The sequence below is a fragment of the Miniopterus schreibersii genome, assembly GCF_964146895.1.
Source record: "Miniopterus schreibersii genome assembly, chromosome: 7".
In the NCBI taxonomy this organism is placed as follows: domain Eukaryota; kingdom Metazoa; phylum Chordata; class Mammalia; order Chiroptera; family Miniopteridae; genus Miniopterus; species Miniopterus schreibersii.
This window is the reverse complement of record NC_138108.1, coordinates 64,769,849-64,787,347: the sequence shown is the minus strand read 5'-3', so window position 1 is coordinate 64,787,347 and position 17,499 is coordinate 64,769,849. Positions and strand designations below refer to the sequence as shown.

The window sequence follows — 17,499 nt, the reverse complement described above, 5'->3', positions numbered from 1 at the left end:
TAGAATCAATTAGAGGTCTGGAAATATTTCTGGAGTTCAAAAGTGGGTCTTAAATTGGTAGTTGTGTGTGTGTGTGTGTGTTTGTGTTGGTGGTAGTGAGAGTTCTAAGTATTATGATGATGAATTATCAGATAGCAATTTATGGCCTGAATACAATACCATACATTTCAACACATAATTGGAGAAACTGTTGAATTCTAAAATCCATGGGGGAAATAGGGAAATGCTGGGGATGGAACTGAGATGAAGAATAGGGGCAATCCTTCAGGTGCTGGAGAAGCAACCAGATAAATATGGTTTTACCCTTTGATAGTATATCAACAAATTAACTTTAAACATGCTCTTTGAATAATATATTTGCATTGAAAGACTGCTTCCCCTTCCTCGTGGCTGTACTTCTGTTCATAATATCAAAATGGGAGCATATCTTGCATCCTGTCCAAAGATATTGTTTTCTCCTGTAATATTCCTTTAGTTGAAGGAAGATTCTGAGATTTGGAAAGGTGTACCTGCTCCAGATCTCAATCAGATTGAACCCAACCCAAGAGGTACATAAAGTCAGTAAAGCAAAATCGTTTAGGGCACAGGCTTAACCATTGGTGACCTCATGTCTCCAATTTAATTATGGGATCCATTGAAACTACAGCTTTTCGGTGGTAGCTGCAGGCATTAATAACTTTCAAACCCAGAAAAAATCTGTGAGTGCTATTTTAAAATACTTTTAAAGATATGAAATGATATGTAGAAGCATTTTCACATGCCTTCTATTTGGATATATGTATCCCAGAAGAATTAACTTATACAGTTTAAAAACAAGTAATGTACTAATAGACTATATACATGATAAATTGCATAGTAAGCTATCATTTTTATGTTTTTACCCTTCTGCTGAAAATTATGATTCATACTACAGTGAAAAATGAATTGTGGACAAGACCCCCAAGAAGATAAAATGAATTCAGTCTTATAAAGAACATCTACCTTCTTCTCTTACAGAGCATAGCAATTATACCTGGCAAAAATGGCTTATTTAAATTCCCTAATCATCTTGAATAAATTTCCTTCCTGTTGATATCTTCTTTTACTTTGCACCATAGTATCCTACTTTATTTTCTTTGTAGCACTTATCATTATCTTGCTCATTTATGTGTTTATTTATCTGCCTCCCACTATTTGGATATTAACTATATACAAACCTTGGTCCTATTTATTACAGCATTCCTATTACCCAGAACAGCATCTGGCCCAGAGAAAGCATCCAGTGAATATTTATTGACTGGACAAAGAAATAATTCAAATAATTTTTTAAAAAGTATAAATTTTACAAAAATTTTGGCAAAAATTCTAGAGACTAAAAAAATACAGACTGGTAAATGTTTTGTTTTTATAGAAGTCTATGTTTATTAAATCCTAATATGTTTTAATTTCATCAATAATTTCAGTAATTATTGAGATATGTAAGCACCTCAAATGGACAATTTTCCTTTCTCGTTTATTTAACTACTATTTAAGCTCACAAGACTGCACCAAGACTATGGAATCTACCACATTTAGGTGGTTTTCAATAAACCTCTGAGACAAAAAAATAAAAGTAAAATAAATCACAGAATGAATAAAGATGGGTTTTTTATTAAAATGATGTTGTGTGGTTTTTTTTTTTCTTTACAGAAAAAACCTGAGCTCAAATAGATGTCCAAGATATTTGTTTTATTTACAAACAAAATCTTTATAGCCTTGTACTTCAAACTACACAAATTTACCTAAGACTGAGAATTTCTACCAAGCTTAAAGAATCATTTGTCAAACCAAGCATTGCCTCTCAGTCTTCAGGTTGGACTGTAGACACTTCAGCTAAATGAGTGAATACACAGAGAAGTTGATCTTTCTGATCCCAAGAATCACAAATTGTCATTTGCCAAATGTAGTTTCTCTTTTGACATGTTAATGTTTACCACTATTCTCCTTACTGGTAAGAAAAAAGATAAACTAAAAAAAAAATACATTAATGTCCCTTGTATAAGAATATCAAAATGCTACTTTATTTCATGTGTGGAAGTCTACAAAATGTTCTCATAACCTTCATACTGACAAAGCAAAACTATACAAATGTGCCTGGGAGTCAAGCAGCTATTAAAGCTGAACTCTGTTGCTCTGGTGGAGTTCAAAAGGCCACCCATGTCACTGATAAGATATGGTTGTCAGAGTTAGAATTATTAGCCAGACCATTCAGACACAACACTGGAATTGACACTTTTTAAAATGAAGCCAAGGATTCTTTACACTATATTTCAGTCCCTCTTGAAAGTGTCTAAGTCAAAATGAGAGCAATCCAAACGTATCTACTACTTAGAATGCACAAGTTCATTGTCCTAAAATTGTCAAGTCCTTATCATCTGGTATCACATCACAGAGAAAAGTAGACAGGTAGCCTCTGCCTTGTCCAATTTTAAGTAAAAATCTTTACTCTAATAGGACAAAAAAAGACAAAAACAGGAGTGTTTTTTTCATTTTAGCACTTCATTTGTCACTTGTGGAAACTGTACTTTTTATCATTAAAGGTTTGACTTAAATTGGACCTGAGGTGAATGAAAAACCTTTTGATGCTGGCCCCATTCCTTTAAAAGGGAGCAGACCACCATTCGTTACCTATCATGCTGTAAATAATGTTAGTCTGTCTCTGCTTTTATTTTCTCTCCTTCCCTCTGATTTACTCTGCCCTCCACTACCAGATTGATGCTCCCTAAATATCATTTGATTCACATTACTCTTTGGCTTAAAGGTATTTCCTGTCTCTTAACCCTTCGGGATTTTTATCCCAGATCTTTCATTTCACACTTAAGGTCTATTATTTCACCACCTTTCACTTTTCACATCTACTCTGTCACTATTACCTGTACACCTCCCGTAATAATCCACTTAATGTTCTCCCCATGCCCTTTCTGGAGAATGTGCTTTTGTTTTGTTTCATGGGATAACCTCTCCTCCTCCTTAACATTATTCCGTTAAGATCTAGTCAAAGTACCACTTACTCCACAAAAAGTTCGCTGAGAATACTCCCATAAAGACCTCTCTTCCTCCGTGTGGTTTCTCTTTACATGGATATTCTTCATTCATCATATATTCCCTTGGGCCATCATTGAACTTATTAAATTAAATGCTTCAAACCCTTTACATTTTTTGTGTGCTTATACTCTCTCCAAAAGTAGATCATGAATTCCTTCAAGGTAGTAGCCATTTCCTAAAATCCCTTTAGTCTATTTTGATAACTAGTACAGTGTCCTTCATAAAATAAGGTTACAATTAATGTTCCCTAAATTAAAGATTTCCAAACTATTTGAGAAGTAGACTGTATATGTGAGGAAACTGAAGTCCAGAATAATTAGTTAACATGCTAATGTGACTAGCAGCCTGTCAAAGGTTTGGTTTGCTTGATTATTAAAGACCTTTTCTACTTATACCAAAGTTATGTTATTTTGTTACTTGATTGGTTGTTATTAAGCCAAGTAATTTATGAAATCCACTGCCTTTAATAAAGCATACACATATATGTTTGAATATATATGATTATATATATGTACATATTTGTAAATAACAATAGGCATAAACAACTAAAGTTTCTCTACAGATACTGATATTTCAAGGGCAACTCTAGATAACTGAATTTTAATGATTTATACAGTAAGAAACTATGCAAGAATTGTGATGAGAATGGGAATGTTAATATTTTAATGTACTTTGAGTGACATGGCCAATATTCTAGTGAGAATCAAATATTACAAAAGTCTCTGAGGTCCTGTTCAAATCTTATCTTCTACCATACAGAACTGTAAACGTATAATTGTAAATCTATGTTTCTCCATGAAAGTGGATAAATAACTCAATTTAATTCCTGTGATATTTAAAATGCAGTAGATAATTGCAAGTTCAATTTTACACTGAAGGTTTTAATATGCTAGTAGGTGAAAAACATGTAGAAATAATATTACTGAAGAAAATTAAATTAATAAATATTTTTAAATCAACAGTAACTTGGGTTCTGGTAAAAGTTAGTTTGACATACAGTGGATTTATCCCTTCAAGGTGCTTTATCTCTGAGCAATTTAATGTTAATGTTCCACATTGTCACTTACCATCTTTCAGGATGGTTTCTCGCTCTGTGCCATCTATCTTCTGCCGGCCGATTAGGAAACTGGTGGTGTCAGCAAAGTAGATATAATTGGTTTCTGCGTGAAAATCTAAAGCACGAGGGTTTACCAGATTTTCTATGGGGATCATGTATTCATCAGCTATCTTGGTATTCAAGTCCATTCCTCTCACAATTCCTGGGCGTCCTTTCCCATAAAAAAGAAACAACTCATTCTTGGGTCCTGCAGAATGAAGATTACAAACATAAACAACTGATGCTGCCTAATCTTCTTTACACTGCATAATGCCACTGTTTAATTAACTGGCACAATTAACGTTTTTAAAATTCAATACCAAAAATTAAACTCTAAAATATGCCAAATGTATCTTGATGCAAGGAGGCCAGCTAATTGCATTACTTTAATTAAAACAGAAATTACTTCCCTGAATGGGTTTTATTTAGTTAATTATTCTTTTGTCTGTAAGTGTCAGTATAGCAAAAACATGAAGGATCACTGGAAAACTTGTAACTATAAAATGGACATTTATCAAAACATCCGGCACATTTAATTTTACAATTCATTATAATCTATCTAACACTTTTTGTAGATACTAACTGTAGAATTCATTATGTTTGACAATGCTCACACTTCAGAATATATAAAACATCCCTCCCTCAGAGTTTGCATCTACAGACTGTCGGAGGCAAACAAAAGACTTGCACAGCATCACATACTTGCCTGTGAATATATTACAGTTATCTAATCATGTGATTTATTTTTTTAAGAAATGAAATACAATGCCAGTTACAGCATCGCTTTTTTCTTCACATCTTAATTAGAATGTTAGAGGTCGATGCCAGTAACACTGATGTACAACACAGACCTTATGAAAAAACAAAACAAACCAAAATCCCAAGACAAAACTGTGTCCTGGGTTAAAATGCTAAAATCAAGTTAGCTTTTTCTACAGAGAAAAAGGCACTTTTTCTCCTTCAGACTTTTATATAAAAACATATGCAAGGTTCTCCAATTGCTAGGGCACCCTATACTTAAGTTAGTCTATGTAATTTTGAAGGAATTACTTTATATGAAAAGGAAAACATACTGTTCTATTTTTTTCAAAACTCAGGATACACAAGACTCAATTATATCTGAATAACCCATACCATAAGATTTTTAGTAAAATATCTACATTATAGAAAATTTGAAAAAAAAGAAAAAACTAATAACTCATAAACACAACACTTTCAATACAAGCTATATTATCATTCTCTATATATTTTAAAAGTACTGTTACTGAATATTAAACATATGTAAACAAATTGTATAATATTTTAATATGTATAGAATAAAAATAAAACAAATCTCATGTACCTAGTACAGATATTAAAAATATTTCCAGAACATGGCAAGGCATGTACGTGCCCCAATTCCATTCAGGAGACAGTGGTATCCTGATTATTGAGTTTATCATGTCTTTTTAAAAAGTCATAAACATATGTTGCATGTATTTCCCAAGATTAACTTTACATGGTTGAATTATATGTGTGAATTCTCCTGTGAATTAATTTTATTTTTATTGCATTCTTGATATTCATCCATGGTTGTTGTAGTCATTGTTCATTCATTTTCACCGCTGTATTACATTCCTTTGTGTGACTATTTCAGATTAATTTATCTAGCTAATTTTCTAATGCACAGTTACTTATATATGAGAGGACACTCCACTTTTATATTCTACTTTTATTATTATATCAAAATTATGTTCTACGTTGATTCTTTATTCTAAGCTTTACATTCTTTCAGTATGATCAGTACAATGCATGATAATTTTCCAAAACAGGTCCCAGTTGGTTTTATCATTTTATTATTATAATAATCCTGAGATAAGCATTTTTTCCAACCTACTAGTTTATACATAATCTTAGATAATCTCTTAGTATACATTTCCAGAAATCAGATTACTGGATAAAAAATATTTACATTCCTCTTCTTCATTATCCTCACAGACTCTCAGTGTCTGAGTATTTTTTAAATAATGCATTGTTTATTTAAAAGCAGTGCATATTAATTTGAAAATTAATATGCTTGAGTATTTCCTACAAACTTTATATGCATAGCTAATTTTATTTTATTATATATATATATAAAGCACTTAACTTTAAAAATTTTAATGGTATTTTATTGTGTCATTAATCTTTTCTTTTTTAAAAAAAATATATTTTATTGATTTCAGAGAGAGGAAGGGCGAAGAAGAGAGAAAAACATCAGTGATGAGAGTCATTGATCGGCTGCCTCCTGCACGCCTCTTGCTGGGAATCGAGCCCACAACCTGGACACGTGCCCTGACTGGGAATCGAACCTGGATCTCCTGGATCAGAGGTTGACACTCAACAGCTGAGCTATGCTGGCCAGGCTGAAACATTCTTTTCTTTCTTTTTTTTTTCCTATGTAACTTTTCATTTTTATTTCCTTTGTGTTTTTTTTTTGTTGTTTTTTTTTTTATGAAACATTCTTTTCAATGGCAGCATCATCTTTCCTACTAGAGAGGAATATAACATAGTCAACTACTTACTTACTGTTAGATATTTAGATTGCTTCTGGGTTTTTATTATTGTTATAAATACACTTACAGTATTTCTTCAGCCAAAAGTGGGATAACTTGTTAAAGGATAGTATCAGTTTTACGTCTTTTTATGTACTGATGTCTTTACAATAGTTAAAACAATTTCCAATTTTATTATCAATGCATAAGATGCTGGTTTTACCATACTCATTCTTGCTAAGGTTTATTTTTGCTTTTATTTTTAATAGATGTTTTAATTGCTAATTGGTAAACCTGGTATTTTATTGGTTTAATGTATGTGCGTGTATGTACTTGTATGTAGGCATGTTTTAAAAAGAATAGTAACTATTTTCCCTATTGTTTTCTTCAATCTTTTTTAGTCATCTTCTATCTACTTTAAAGATTTTTCTAGTGTGTTTTCCTGAACTATAGACAATTTAAAATGAAAAACTACATTTCACAGACACTCATATGACCATGGTTCTGGTTTTGATTTAAGTACCCAAAATCAGATGTATTAGCTCAAGTCTGGAATATGGAAGTGAGGTCACCTTTGGCTGCTTCTGTCGGTGTGCATCTAATGCAGAAATGGAGTTTTTCCCCATTCGATTTCTTCCTTTGGGTGTACCAAAGGCAAGGAAGAGGGTGTCTCTTTGTTTTGTATTGTATTGTTTCCTTTTGTTAACCAGCAGGGTACTATCTGTTGCTACAAATTTCTGGAGCTAATAGTTGTGGTGCAAGGTTCCTAATCCTTAGATCTCAGCTCAGAGGGTGTGTTTTGAAGTTACCGTTGTCATTGGTGGCTTCCTGATGCCCTAGCCCTGATTTTGGCAGATGTTCCAGCTTTAAGCCAGGTTCGTTTGATGATGTTTTTGAGGAATGTTCTGAATGAAGGCCCAATGAAAAAGCTGCTTTTTAATAATTTTGTAAGCACCTGCTTGCATTTGACTTTTTCTGTTTAAAATAGCTAGAATTATTTCTGTTACTATAAAAGTACCCTGATTGACACTAAATCAGGGATGATTTGAATGTTGTGCAACTCTGCTCTTATGCTTTACCCCCAAAATGAGTGCACATAGGTATGTACATGTGTATGTACAAATGTATGTGATTATATTTTTACATGACACAGCATCATTTCCCAAGTGGTAATGAGGACACTTTAAAGGCTGGTTACACACATGTATACGCACAGAGACACAAACATACACACAAAACTTCTATCCTGAGACTTCAGACATAGTACCGTCAATTATCCAGAGCATCTCTTGAACATAAGATCTGCTTTCTTTACCTTCCCAACATTTAATATAAAGTTAGAAATAAATACAAAATACTAAAATGCATATATTTTATAATAGTCGAGCCTCTTGGTTCTTGATTTAAAAGTATTTATACTATTAACTCTTGCTGTTTAGACTTAAAATTATAACAACTTTAGTGGTGTCATTTCATAGTCCTCAGTCCACATAACAAGAAATTAGAAAAGATGGCAAGGCAGTGACCAAAGAGAGAGAATTGACAGAAGTAAAAAGTCATTGCTCTGAAAAAAGTGAAGACGAAATGGACATTGAAAAAAGCAATCATTATAACTTTAAAAATTATAGTATTGGGGGACATTTAAAAACCAATAGCCTCCACATGGATGCCGTTTCTACTATATGTGATTTTGAAGTTCCCCAAGTAAAGAACTTAATCAATTTTTGTGCAAAAAATTAAACTTATAAAAGTCATTTATAAGAAAAAAAATAGTAGCTTATTTAAATAAAGAATAATGAAATTAGCATATTTCAAGAATAAACCATATCTATATCTATCTATCATCTATCTATCATCTATCATCTATCTATCTATCTATCTATCTATCTATCTATCTATCTATCTATCTATCATCTATCTATCATCTATCTATCTATCATCTATCTATCTCTATCTATCTATCTATCTATCTATCTATCTATCTATCTATCTATCTATCTATCTATCTATCATCTATCTATCATCTATCATCTATCTATCTATCTATCTATCTATCTATCTATCTATCTATCTATCTATCATCTATCTATCATCTATCTATCTATCTATCATCTATCTATCTATCTATCTATCTATCTATCTATCTATCTATCTATCTATCTATCTATCATCTATCTATCTATCTATCATCTATCTATCTATCTATCTATCACCTATCATCTATCTATCATCTATCTATCTATCTATCTATCTATCTATCTATCTATCTATCTATCTATCATCTATCTATCTATCATCTATCTATCTATCTATCATCATCTATCATCTATCTATCTATCATCTATCTATCATCATCTATATCTATCATCTATCATCTATCTATCATCTATCTATCTATCTATCTCCACCTACTGGAAGCTTTTAAATAAAATTCTTAAAAAGATTAATTAGCAAAGCTCCATTTACCTGGAATATTAAATAATAAAATGAATTTCACTTCCCAGTGATACTGGATAAGGTGAAGCATTGCTTTATGTAAGTTTCTATTGGACTAAACAGCACACCCCTTACTAGGAGAAGCATCTTAGTTCAGATAAGAGAAAATCTGGTCAACCAACAATTTGAGCTCATTAGACCATAAACCTTCTTTAAGGAATAAAGGAAAGGGTCTTCCTAAAAAATCTTTCCTAAAGTATGTTTCCTGGAGATCCATAAATTTAGTCAGTCTACAACCCAATTAACTTTCTCATTCACATTGTTACACACACACACACACACACACACTAAACTACTAAATACTGATTTTGAGAAAATTACTGCCACATATTTGCATGCGGATTTCACCTGATGAAGTCTCATGTTATTACTGATGTTGATGCTGCTAATTAATACTAAAAACCTTATTCTGTAGCAGTAGCTACTGGCAAATGTTTGATTTTGACAACATACTTTTGCATGACCTGCCATCACTTCCCAAGTTGAAGCCAGTCCTGCAGCGACAGGTCCGTGTTTTGTAACTGCTGCTGAGCAGACAGATGTGTGAACATCCCCCAGGCATTCCATATGGATCCACTTCACATGCATGGCTTCTGACTACAACAAATAAAAAACAGCATGCTTGAAACTCTCCAAAGACAAGATAATTATGTGCATCAGTATGTGCAATTTTTTTACAGTACAGAGAGAAGAATCCTAGCAAAAAAAAAAAAAAATCCAAATACCAAACTATTTAGTACCAGAATCAATTAGAAAGAGTTTAAACACCATAGAAAAGAAGTAGGGGTTTGCAAAAATCCTCCTATGACTACATTTAAGAAACAATTCTGAGAGATACTATGCTTTCATATTCATTTAAACAGTTTACAGGTAAGCAAAATAAAACTAACCTTTTTGGTGCTTGTTTGATGTACTTTTTAAAAAACATACATTTATTTCAAATACAAAAGGTACAGTAAAAGTATCCCAGTTCAGGAAGTTAAGCAGAAAAAGAATTTCTTTATAAATATCCATATATAAATATCTAACCTAGATGAAAGGTTATACTTACTGAAAAGTGCTTAGACATTTTTTCCCCAATTTTGAGTCCATTGTTATTTTGAGAACCTTATTACAAAATGAACTGTGGTGTGTGTGTGTGCTCCAGTGTATGTGTGAAATTGTCAAAAGGAGGAAGCTGCCCGGCCAGCATGGCTCAGTGGTTGAGCATCGACCTAGGATCCAGGAGATCACAGTTTGATTCCCGGTCGGGGCACATGCCCGGGTTGCAGGCTCAGCCTCCAGTCGGGGGCGTGCAGGGGGCAGCCGATCAATGACTCTCATCATTGATGTCTCTGTCTCTCTCCTTCTCCCTTCCTCTCTCTGAAATCAATAAAGACATATTTTTTTAAAATGAGGAAACTTGAGTTTGCATGTGAGGATTGAGGGGTAGAAGGCATTTTATGAGTGTAGAAGTTAGAAACAAAAAAGTGCCATATGAAAAGGAGGAGACACAGAATGATGAGTCAGACAGGCTGTAGTAGGAAAATGTCTGTAAGATTTTATGTATTATTGTAATTATATTGATTTTCAATCATTAATTACTTGAAATTACAACAAATAACATGGCAGTTTTAATAATAAAACTGCTACACTTTTAAAAATTGTGCCACATTTTTTGTATTACTCATTCTCTAAATGAAAATACCAGTGAAATGTAATTTTGTTTATTCCTACTAAGAGTATTGCTTTTATTTCCCAATCTCATGCCATTTTTACATTAGATCACGCCTTTTGTCACCTACTTTGCAATTCTCCTCTTTTTCACTGTCATCATTACTTTTGCTCGTTCCATTGGATCATGCCCACGAGCATACAAATGTGCCATTACAGATGTAGAAAAAAAGACAAAAACACAACCTTCTTGTAACCGTAATTCCCACTGCAGTAGTTCAGTCAGCTTCCTATTTCTCTATAGCTCTGTTTCCCCTTACATCACTTCTCAAAATTATCTATGCTCATTTTCTATAACTCCTTTCCTTCCTATCTATCTCAGACCCATTCCCACTCAGACATTCAATTTATCACAAAACTGTTCCCGTCAGATCCCTATGAGCTTCGTGCTGCTGAATCCAAGGGCCAGTTGGATTTATCAAGCTTCCTCTGTCTTCTCCTTCAGTCCCTCCTATTCGTTTTGGCCACTTATTATCAGAGTGTGTCCCAGTATCCATTATTTGAATCTCTTCTCTTCTCCATCTATAGTTACTTCCTTGGTGATCATATACAGTTTCATGGCTTTAAATGCCATCGATATGCCAATGACGCCCAAATTGATATCCCCAGCTTAGACTTCCCCCTAACTCCAGACTCATGTATTTAAATACCTCCTTGATAGCTCCACCTGAGTCTATAGTAGACATTTGAAATTACATGTGAAAGTTACACTTCTTTTATTTGCCCCAAAATCTTTTTCATACTTGGTTTCTTCAATCTCAGAAATAATTCAGTTATTCTAATTGCTTAGCCCAAAACACTGTAATCACCTTTGACTCTTTTAAAATCTATACCTCACTTGCAATTCATCAGGAATTCCCATTAGTGCTACCTTCATATTTATCCTAAATCTAACTACTTCTCACAACCTTCACTGCTACCATCTTGATCTGATCCACCATCTCCTCAGCCTCCCACCCTTGCCAACCCCTACCCCTGCCCGGTCTGTTGTCAGCACAGTAACCATATTGATTCCTTTAAAAGGTCAGTCAAAAAAATAAATGAATAAAAATAAATTAAACAAAATAAAAGGTCAGTCAGATCGTGATATTCCTCAGCTTGATTTTTCCTAAGGACTTGGCATCCCACTAAAAGTATAAACAAAAGTTCTAACAGTTGTCTACAGGGCCCTACTTGCTATGGTTCTCCATTTCTCCAACTTCATTTTTGACTTTTATTCCTTTGTTTACTCTGCTCCAGCCACATGGGCCTCCTTGCTGTTCCTTGGAGAATCTAAGCATGCTCTTCCTCATGGTCTTTGTGCTTGCTCATCTCTACCTGCCTCTCTCCTTCAATTATTTCAAGTCTTCACTCGATTTTATCTTTTCAAATGGGACTTCCTCTGACCATTCAATACCAAATTATAAGCTACTCCCATCCCTGACACACCTTGCCATCCTTATCTGCTTTATTTTTCTCATATGTTAATGTTTAGATAATTTTAAATTAGTGTTAATTTGAAGCACAAAAAGATGACGAAAGTTTGGGGTGGTGGCCTTTGTATTTATATGATTGAGCCTAAATTGTATCCATGAACCGGCACCATTAATCTATTATGCAAAATAATTAGTTTGTGTTTTTGAGAAATACTTAGAAATATTGCAGTCTAGTCATCAAAATTCATTTCTTAATAAACATGTATTTAAAAAGCCACACTTAGGATGTTAAGTCAAAAGACCCCAATGATTGCATTAAAACTGAACCAATACTTCAAGAAAGTCATATGATTTGAAATTTCTCTCCAAAATAATACTCCCCCGAAAGAATTCCTAGCATCTTAGCATCTGGGTCTCCCGACTGCATGAGTGAAAATAGAAAGCTCCTTCCTAAATCTAAATCTAGCTATCATTTCAATCCTATGCTTGTAGAAACAATTCACCAGGAACTGAACAATTTGTCATTTAGACTTGGGAAGGGAGCTCTATTCTATTATGTCAAGCAGACACGTACATTTTTGCTAATCAAAACAGAGAACTTATAATTCATTAACTTTCGTACAGTACAAAGGCACAAGGACCATATCCCCATTCAAGTCACCATTATGAAGGCTATGAAGAAGCCTGGCATCTTACCTATTGGTTGAGTTCTTTTGTGATACATTCGAATTCCTCGAGCATTTTCCATTTTAATGAATGAATGAATGTCAGTGGCATTAAATCGGTTTATCCTTATGATATTGAAGTTATCAGAAATGGTTGCATATAAATAGTCTTCAAACACAGTCATGCCATAAAATTGTCTGACCTATAAAAAGGGGCAAAAATAACTATATTTTTAATTATGCTGCTTTCAACTTGAAAGAAAAACAGATTGTTATTTACTAGTGTGAACAATTCCCATAGTAGGAGTCACAGCGTATTATTGTTCATTTAATCTCAAAAAACTCAACATTGTACTAATTTAAAAAATTTATTCTGAGAATAAAACATTATGCAGTAGTAGATAAAGCAGTTGCAAATGCATGGGAGAAAAATTTTATTCATGTTTCATTAAGAAAACATGTTCAGTAGCTACTTTTCAAAAGCTAGCAAGAGCCAAACTTTTAAGTATATTCATTAATATACTTATGATACTATTATATAAAATTGGAGATATTTTTATGGGCTGCTTGCTCATGTAGTCATGGATATGTAGAATCTGCAAAAGCACAGCTTTGCCTATGAAAGAACTGATGTTAAAGTGCCTTTGAAAATTTGTTTTATAAGTTAAAAATCCCATTTTTTAAAAATCCCAAGTTACATTTAGATTAATACTTGCCCAGCAGGGAAAATAATAAATGATGAAATCACATAGTATTTGGAATAATTGTAAATAAAATGTCAGTATGTTACTCAAAAATTGCATTCTTTCTAAAGCTTATTCATAATGGAAATGGAGCTGTTTGCTTGAGAATAACAATGTTTATTGCCACCCATGACACTCTAATAGTGTGAAGCATAAAGCTTGTCCTTGGCAGAGGTCTTGGGGATTATGGAGAAGAACAGGTATCTTAAAGTCATGGAACCCTTCCAGGAAAACATAGAAAGAGTGAGTAGTGTGATTTTCCCATTAAAGGCACATGCGAGGCACATTGCCTTTGGGCATTCCTTATGTTATACTCAATTTTAAATGGTTCTGGTCCAAGGTATGGTAGAGCTGTCAATTGATTTTCTGTAGAAATTTTGATAAAAAACATTTGTCACTATACTTTGGCATTATATTGTACTTTTAGAGCACGTTTAGTATAGATTTGTAGTTAAGAGTACTTGAGAAAGCATGCATGGTTTCACTGTAAATATATTTATAGAACAAAATGACACACTTTTCTATTTTAATCAGGAAATCCTGCTAATTCTGCACTTTAAGCAAAATTGTTTGATTTGTTATTTCTCAAGTGTGTGCAATTCATCATTACTATTTCTGATCATCACGGTGAGACGTGATTAAAAGAAGACTGTGTGTTGTTTTGGTAGCATATCTCATTTCATGTCCAGGCTAGAAATGAAAGAGTGGAATCAATGGGTTGAATCATTAGATGTTAAAGCCCAAATAATCTTTTTTATGTTAGTGTTATTCCCCAGTAAGTGTGTGTCTGTGCGTGTGTGACAGAGAGCGAGAGAGCACACATGTATTTACTAATATTTTCAACATAGCTGACATATTAACTAAATATATCTATGGCTCAATTTTGACTAGGGAAAATTTTTTTTCTATAAAGATTACAAACAAGTTGAACTCTTCATTACCATTAACCTCATGTATGTTTTGCTCAAAGTTTGGAGCCATTCATCTAGGACTGCATGGTTGTGATATGTCCACATTACACTCTACAATACCAACAATCCACAATCCCAGAGGAGAGAGCGTGACTACAGAGGGGGAACCAACTGAATTTGTCAGAGGAGAAAACATATTCACACAGTCAAGAGCAAATTTGATTCACTGCCTTCCTTCCTGCCTTCAGAAGGGTCTGTTCCCCATAAAGTAAGTACTTTGCTGCCTGCTCTGCTTAACTACCCTAATAGAGGTGGGAGGGGCTTGGAGTGGTGAATAGAACATTCTGCCTGCAGCCCAAATACTTCAAAAAATTTATCTATCTGATTACATACTGGCCAATTTAATATATGTGAGATTACTTTGTGGCAAATCAGCAAAAACAAACAATAGAAAGGAAAAATAAATGGATAATTTAAAACTTCAAACATTAAAAAACTGTTTAGTTGTGGGGGAAATCATTTGAATTCCTTATCCTTGTATTTTGAAATTTTAATTACATATCGGTAAAAGCAAAGATCCATCATAGCCATTTTAGGACAGTTGAAGGTGAGAAATATCTGTTCCCAATTATAATATTGGAAACTTTATCTTTTTAACAGTCTAGATGAGTGTATTTGTTTATTTTCCAAAGAAAGGGAAAGATTTCATTGTCAAATGCTGATTTGAAAAGTAACTTTAAAGGGTAATTACAGAATATTTTTGCCTTGCATTGCAAAAGAAAGCAGAGATGCACATATTTTATTTCAATAGAACAAGAATCTCACCTGAAATTAGTGTAATAAGTGAGGTAAAATTGAATTTGAAAAGCTACACTAGTGAATGAGGCTCATTTCCGCTTAGAGAGTTCCTTTGAGGTGTATACTGAGTGTTCTTTGGGGAAAAAAATCTTGTAATTCAGCAAGGGAAAAGCTGTAAAGATGTGAACATTTTTGACCATCTGTATACAGTTTTCAGATTCTGTGAAAATTTTGAATTCTGTAAAAATTTTGAATTCCGTGAATTTTTTCCCCAAAACTTTTACAAAAATTTCACAGAATTCTCATTTTAGGAAGTAGTTAAATATATCAGAAAGCAAAAATTAATCCAAAGTATTAAAATAATGTTTTTGTAAGCAGGCATTTGCTTTTGTTAGTAAAATATTTTCAATGTCACATGAGACAGATCATAGTTCAGTTCCTTATAAATAAACAACTTAAGTTAGTTTTTAGTAAGTAGGACATAACATCTGTTCTGTTCTAGTGCTTTCCTTTCTTGCTTGTATGGATTTTTGTTTGTTTGGTGTTCTTGTTTTATTTTTGTTGTTTTTGTCCTGTGTGCTTTGCTTTTAACACAAGGAAGAAAGAAATGAGAGGCATCTCCAATATGTAGACTGTACTGTAAAAAGAACAGTCTCCCATCTGGGAAATACATCACAATTTTTATGACCCATTGCAGCTTGACTTCATAAGAAATTTTCAACATTGAGATTTTGGGTCTTCTTCTTAATGTGATACCATACATTTTATTACCTTAGCTGTATTTTCTAACAAAATTATACTTACTTGTCTGCCTTGAAAAATAGTGTGTCTGTTTTTGCCTTGATAGTCCACAACTTCCACATAGTCCAAGTAAAGATCTACCCAGTAAACCAATTTGTTGACTAGGTCTAGTGCCAGTGCAGCTGGCTGCTCTGTCTTTGAATCAATAATCCTTGTTCTGTTTATCCCATCCATGTCACATCTCTCTACTTTGGCCACATTCCCGTAGTCAGTAAAGAAAAGTTTGCTGTTGAAAGAAAACTAAATGTTAAAGTCGAGGAGGGATAAAAGCATATTCAATAGAACCATCTGCAAAAAACAGAACTTTTCCTTCTAATTTATTTCAGTGGTTACATCTGTTAGCTTCTCATAACCATTTACATATAATATCACTCATAAACAGAGAAATCTGTTAATGAATATTGCGGGGCATAAGGGAGCAGGTTAACAAACAACTGTAAAATTTCCCCAAAACAAATGGTTATGGTGGGTTTATTTTCCTATTAGGGGTAATGTTTCTTTAAGCCTCATAGAGCCCATACATATACAGCACAGAAGATGCGGGCAACCTATTTGGTATAAGCTTCTGCAGTGAGCCAAGTCACCAGGCCAGGGCACGTGAGCTATCAGGCTTTATCTTCATTCAACCTGCTTTTCAAATTGGCTGGTAGTTCTGTCTCCTATAAAAGCTGTAATGTGGAGCTCAGTGATGCTATGAGTGGTAGTGAATCGTAAACCTGCAATGGAATTAAGCAGATGGAAAAAGCAAATGTGTTGTGTGTAGCAGTGGAGATAAAACATAAATAACAGCCCCAAAACCAATTCCCAATTCTTCCAAATATTCCCCAGACACAAAATTTCATGAAGGAAACGTAGTCCATTTCTCTTATTTTTTTCCTTATACATCTAGAAGAAAAGGCTGAAAAGGAATGTTAACCTGCGAGACAATAAAAAAGAAAAAAAGAAAAAAACCTTCCATGAAGTACTAAGGGTGTCTGTCAAAGGTTTAAATACCTCCAGCACTTCAGTGTCTAATATTTAATTAGTATTCACTATGTTTAGTAAACACAAATCAATTTCAATTAGCCTGACAATATTTTAACAAGATTACCTACTCATGAGACTAAATTACATTTGTAAGTAGAAGACCATTTGCCTTGACTTAAATACAATCTCAAGAATAATCTGATTTACAGTGACTGAGCAATATTAAGATTACCTAGAGTACAGAATATTTGATTTTACCAAATTGGTGAATTAGTTTTTGGTTACTTTTCTCAACATTCTTGCATGATCTAACAGCATG

The 17,499-nt window shown here is 33.4% G+C and overlaps 1 protein-coding gene across 1 annotated transcript in view; it reads right to left on the bottom strand.

Moving 5' to 3' along the window:
* Window positions 1-17,499, bottom strand: part of LRP1B (LDL receptor related protein 1B) — a 1,542,074-nt gene that overhangs the window by 660,801 nt on the left and 863,774 nt on the right. Inside the window, exons 8-11 of the mRNA XM_081143443.1 lie at window positions 16,218-16,440; window positions 12,993-13,164; window positions 9,622-9,765; window positions 4,131-4,367 (exon numbers count right to left, since the gene is read on the bottom strand). Coding sequence (XP_080999569.1) covers window positions 4,131-4,367; window positions 9,622-9,765; window positions 12,993-13,164; window positions 16,218-16,440 — 776 coding nt within the window. The remainder of the gene's footprint in view (window positions 1-4,130; window positions 4,368-9,621; window positions 9,766-12,992; window positions 13,165-16,217; window positions 16,441-17,499) is intronic.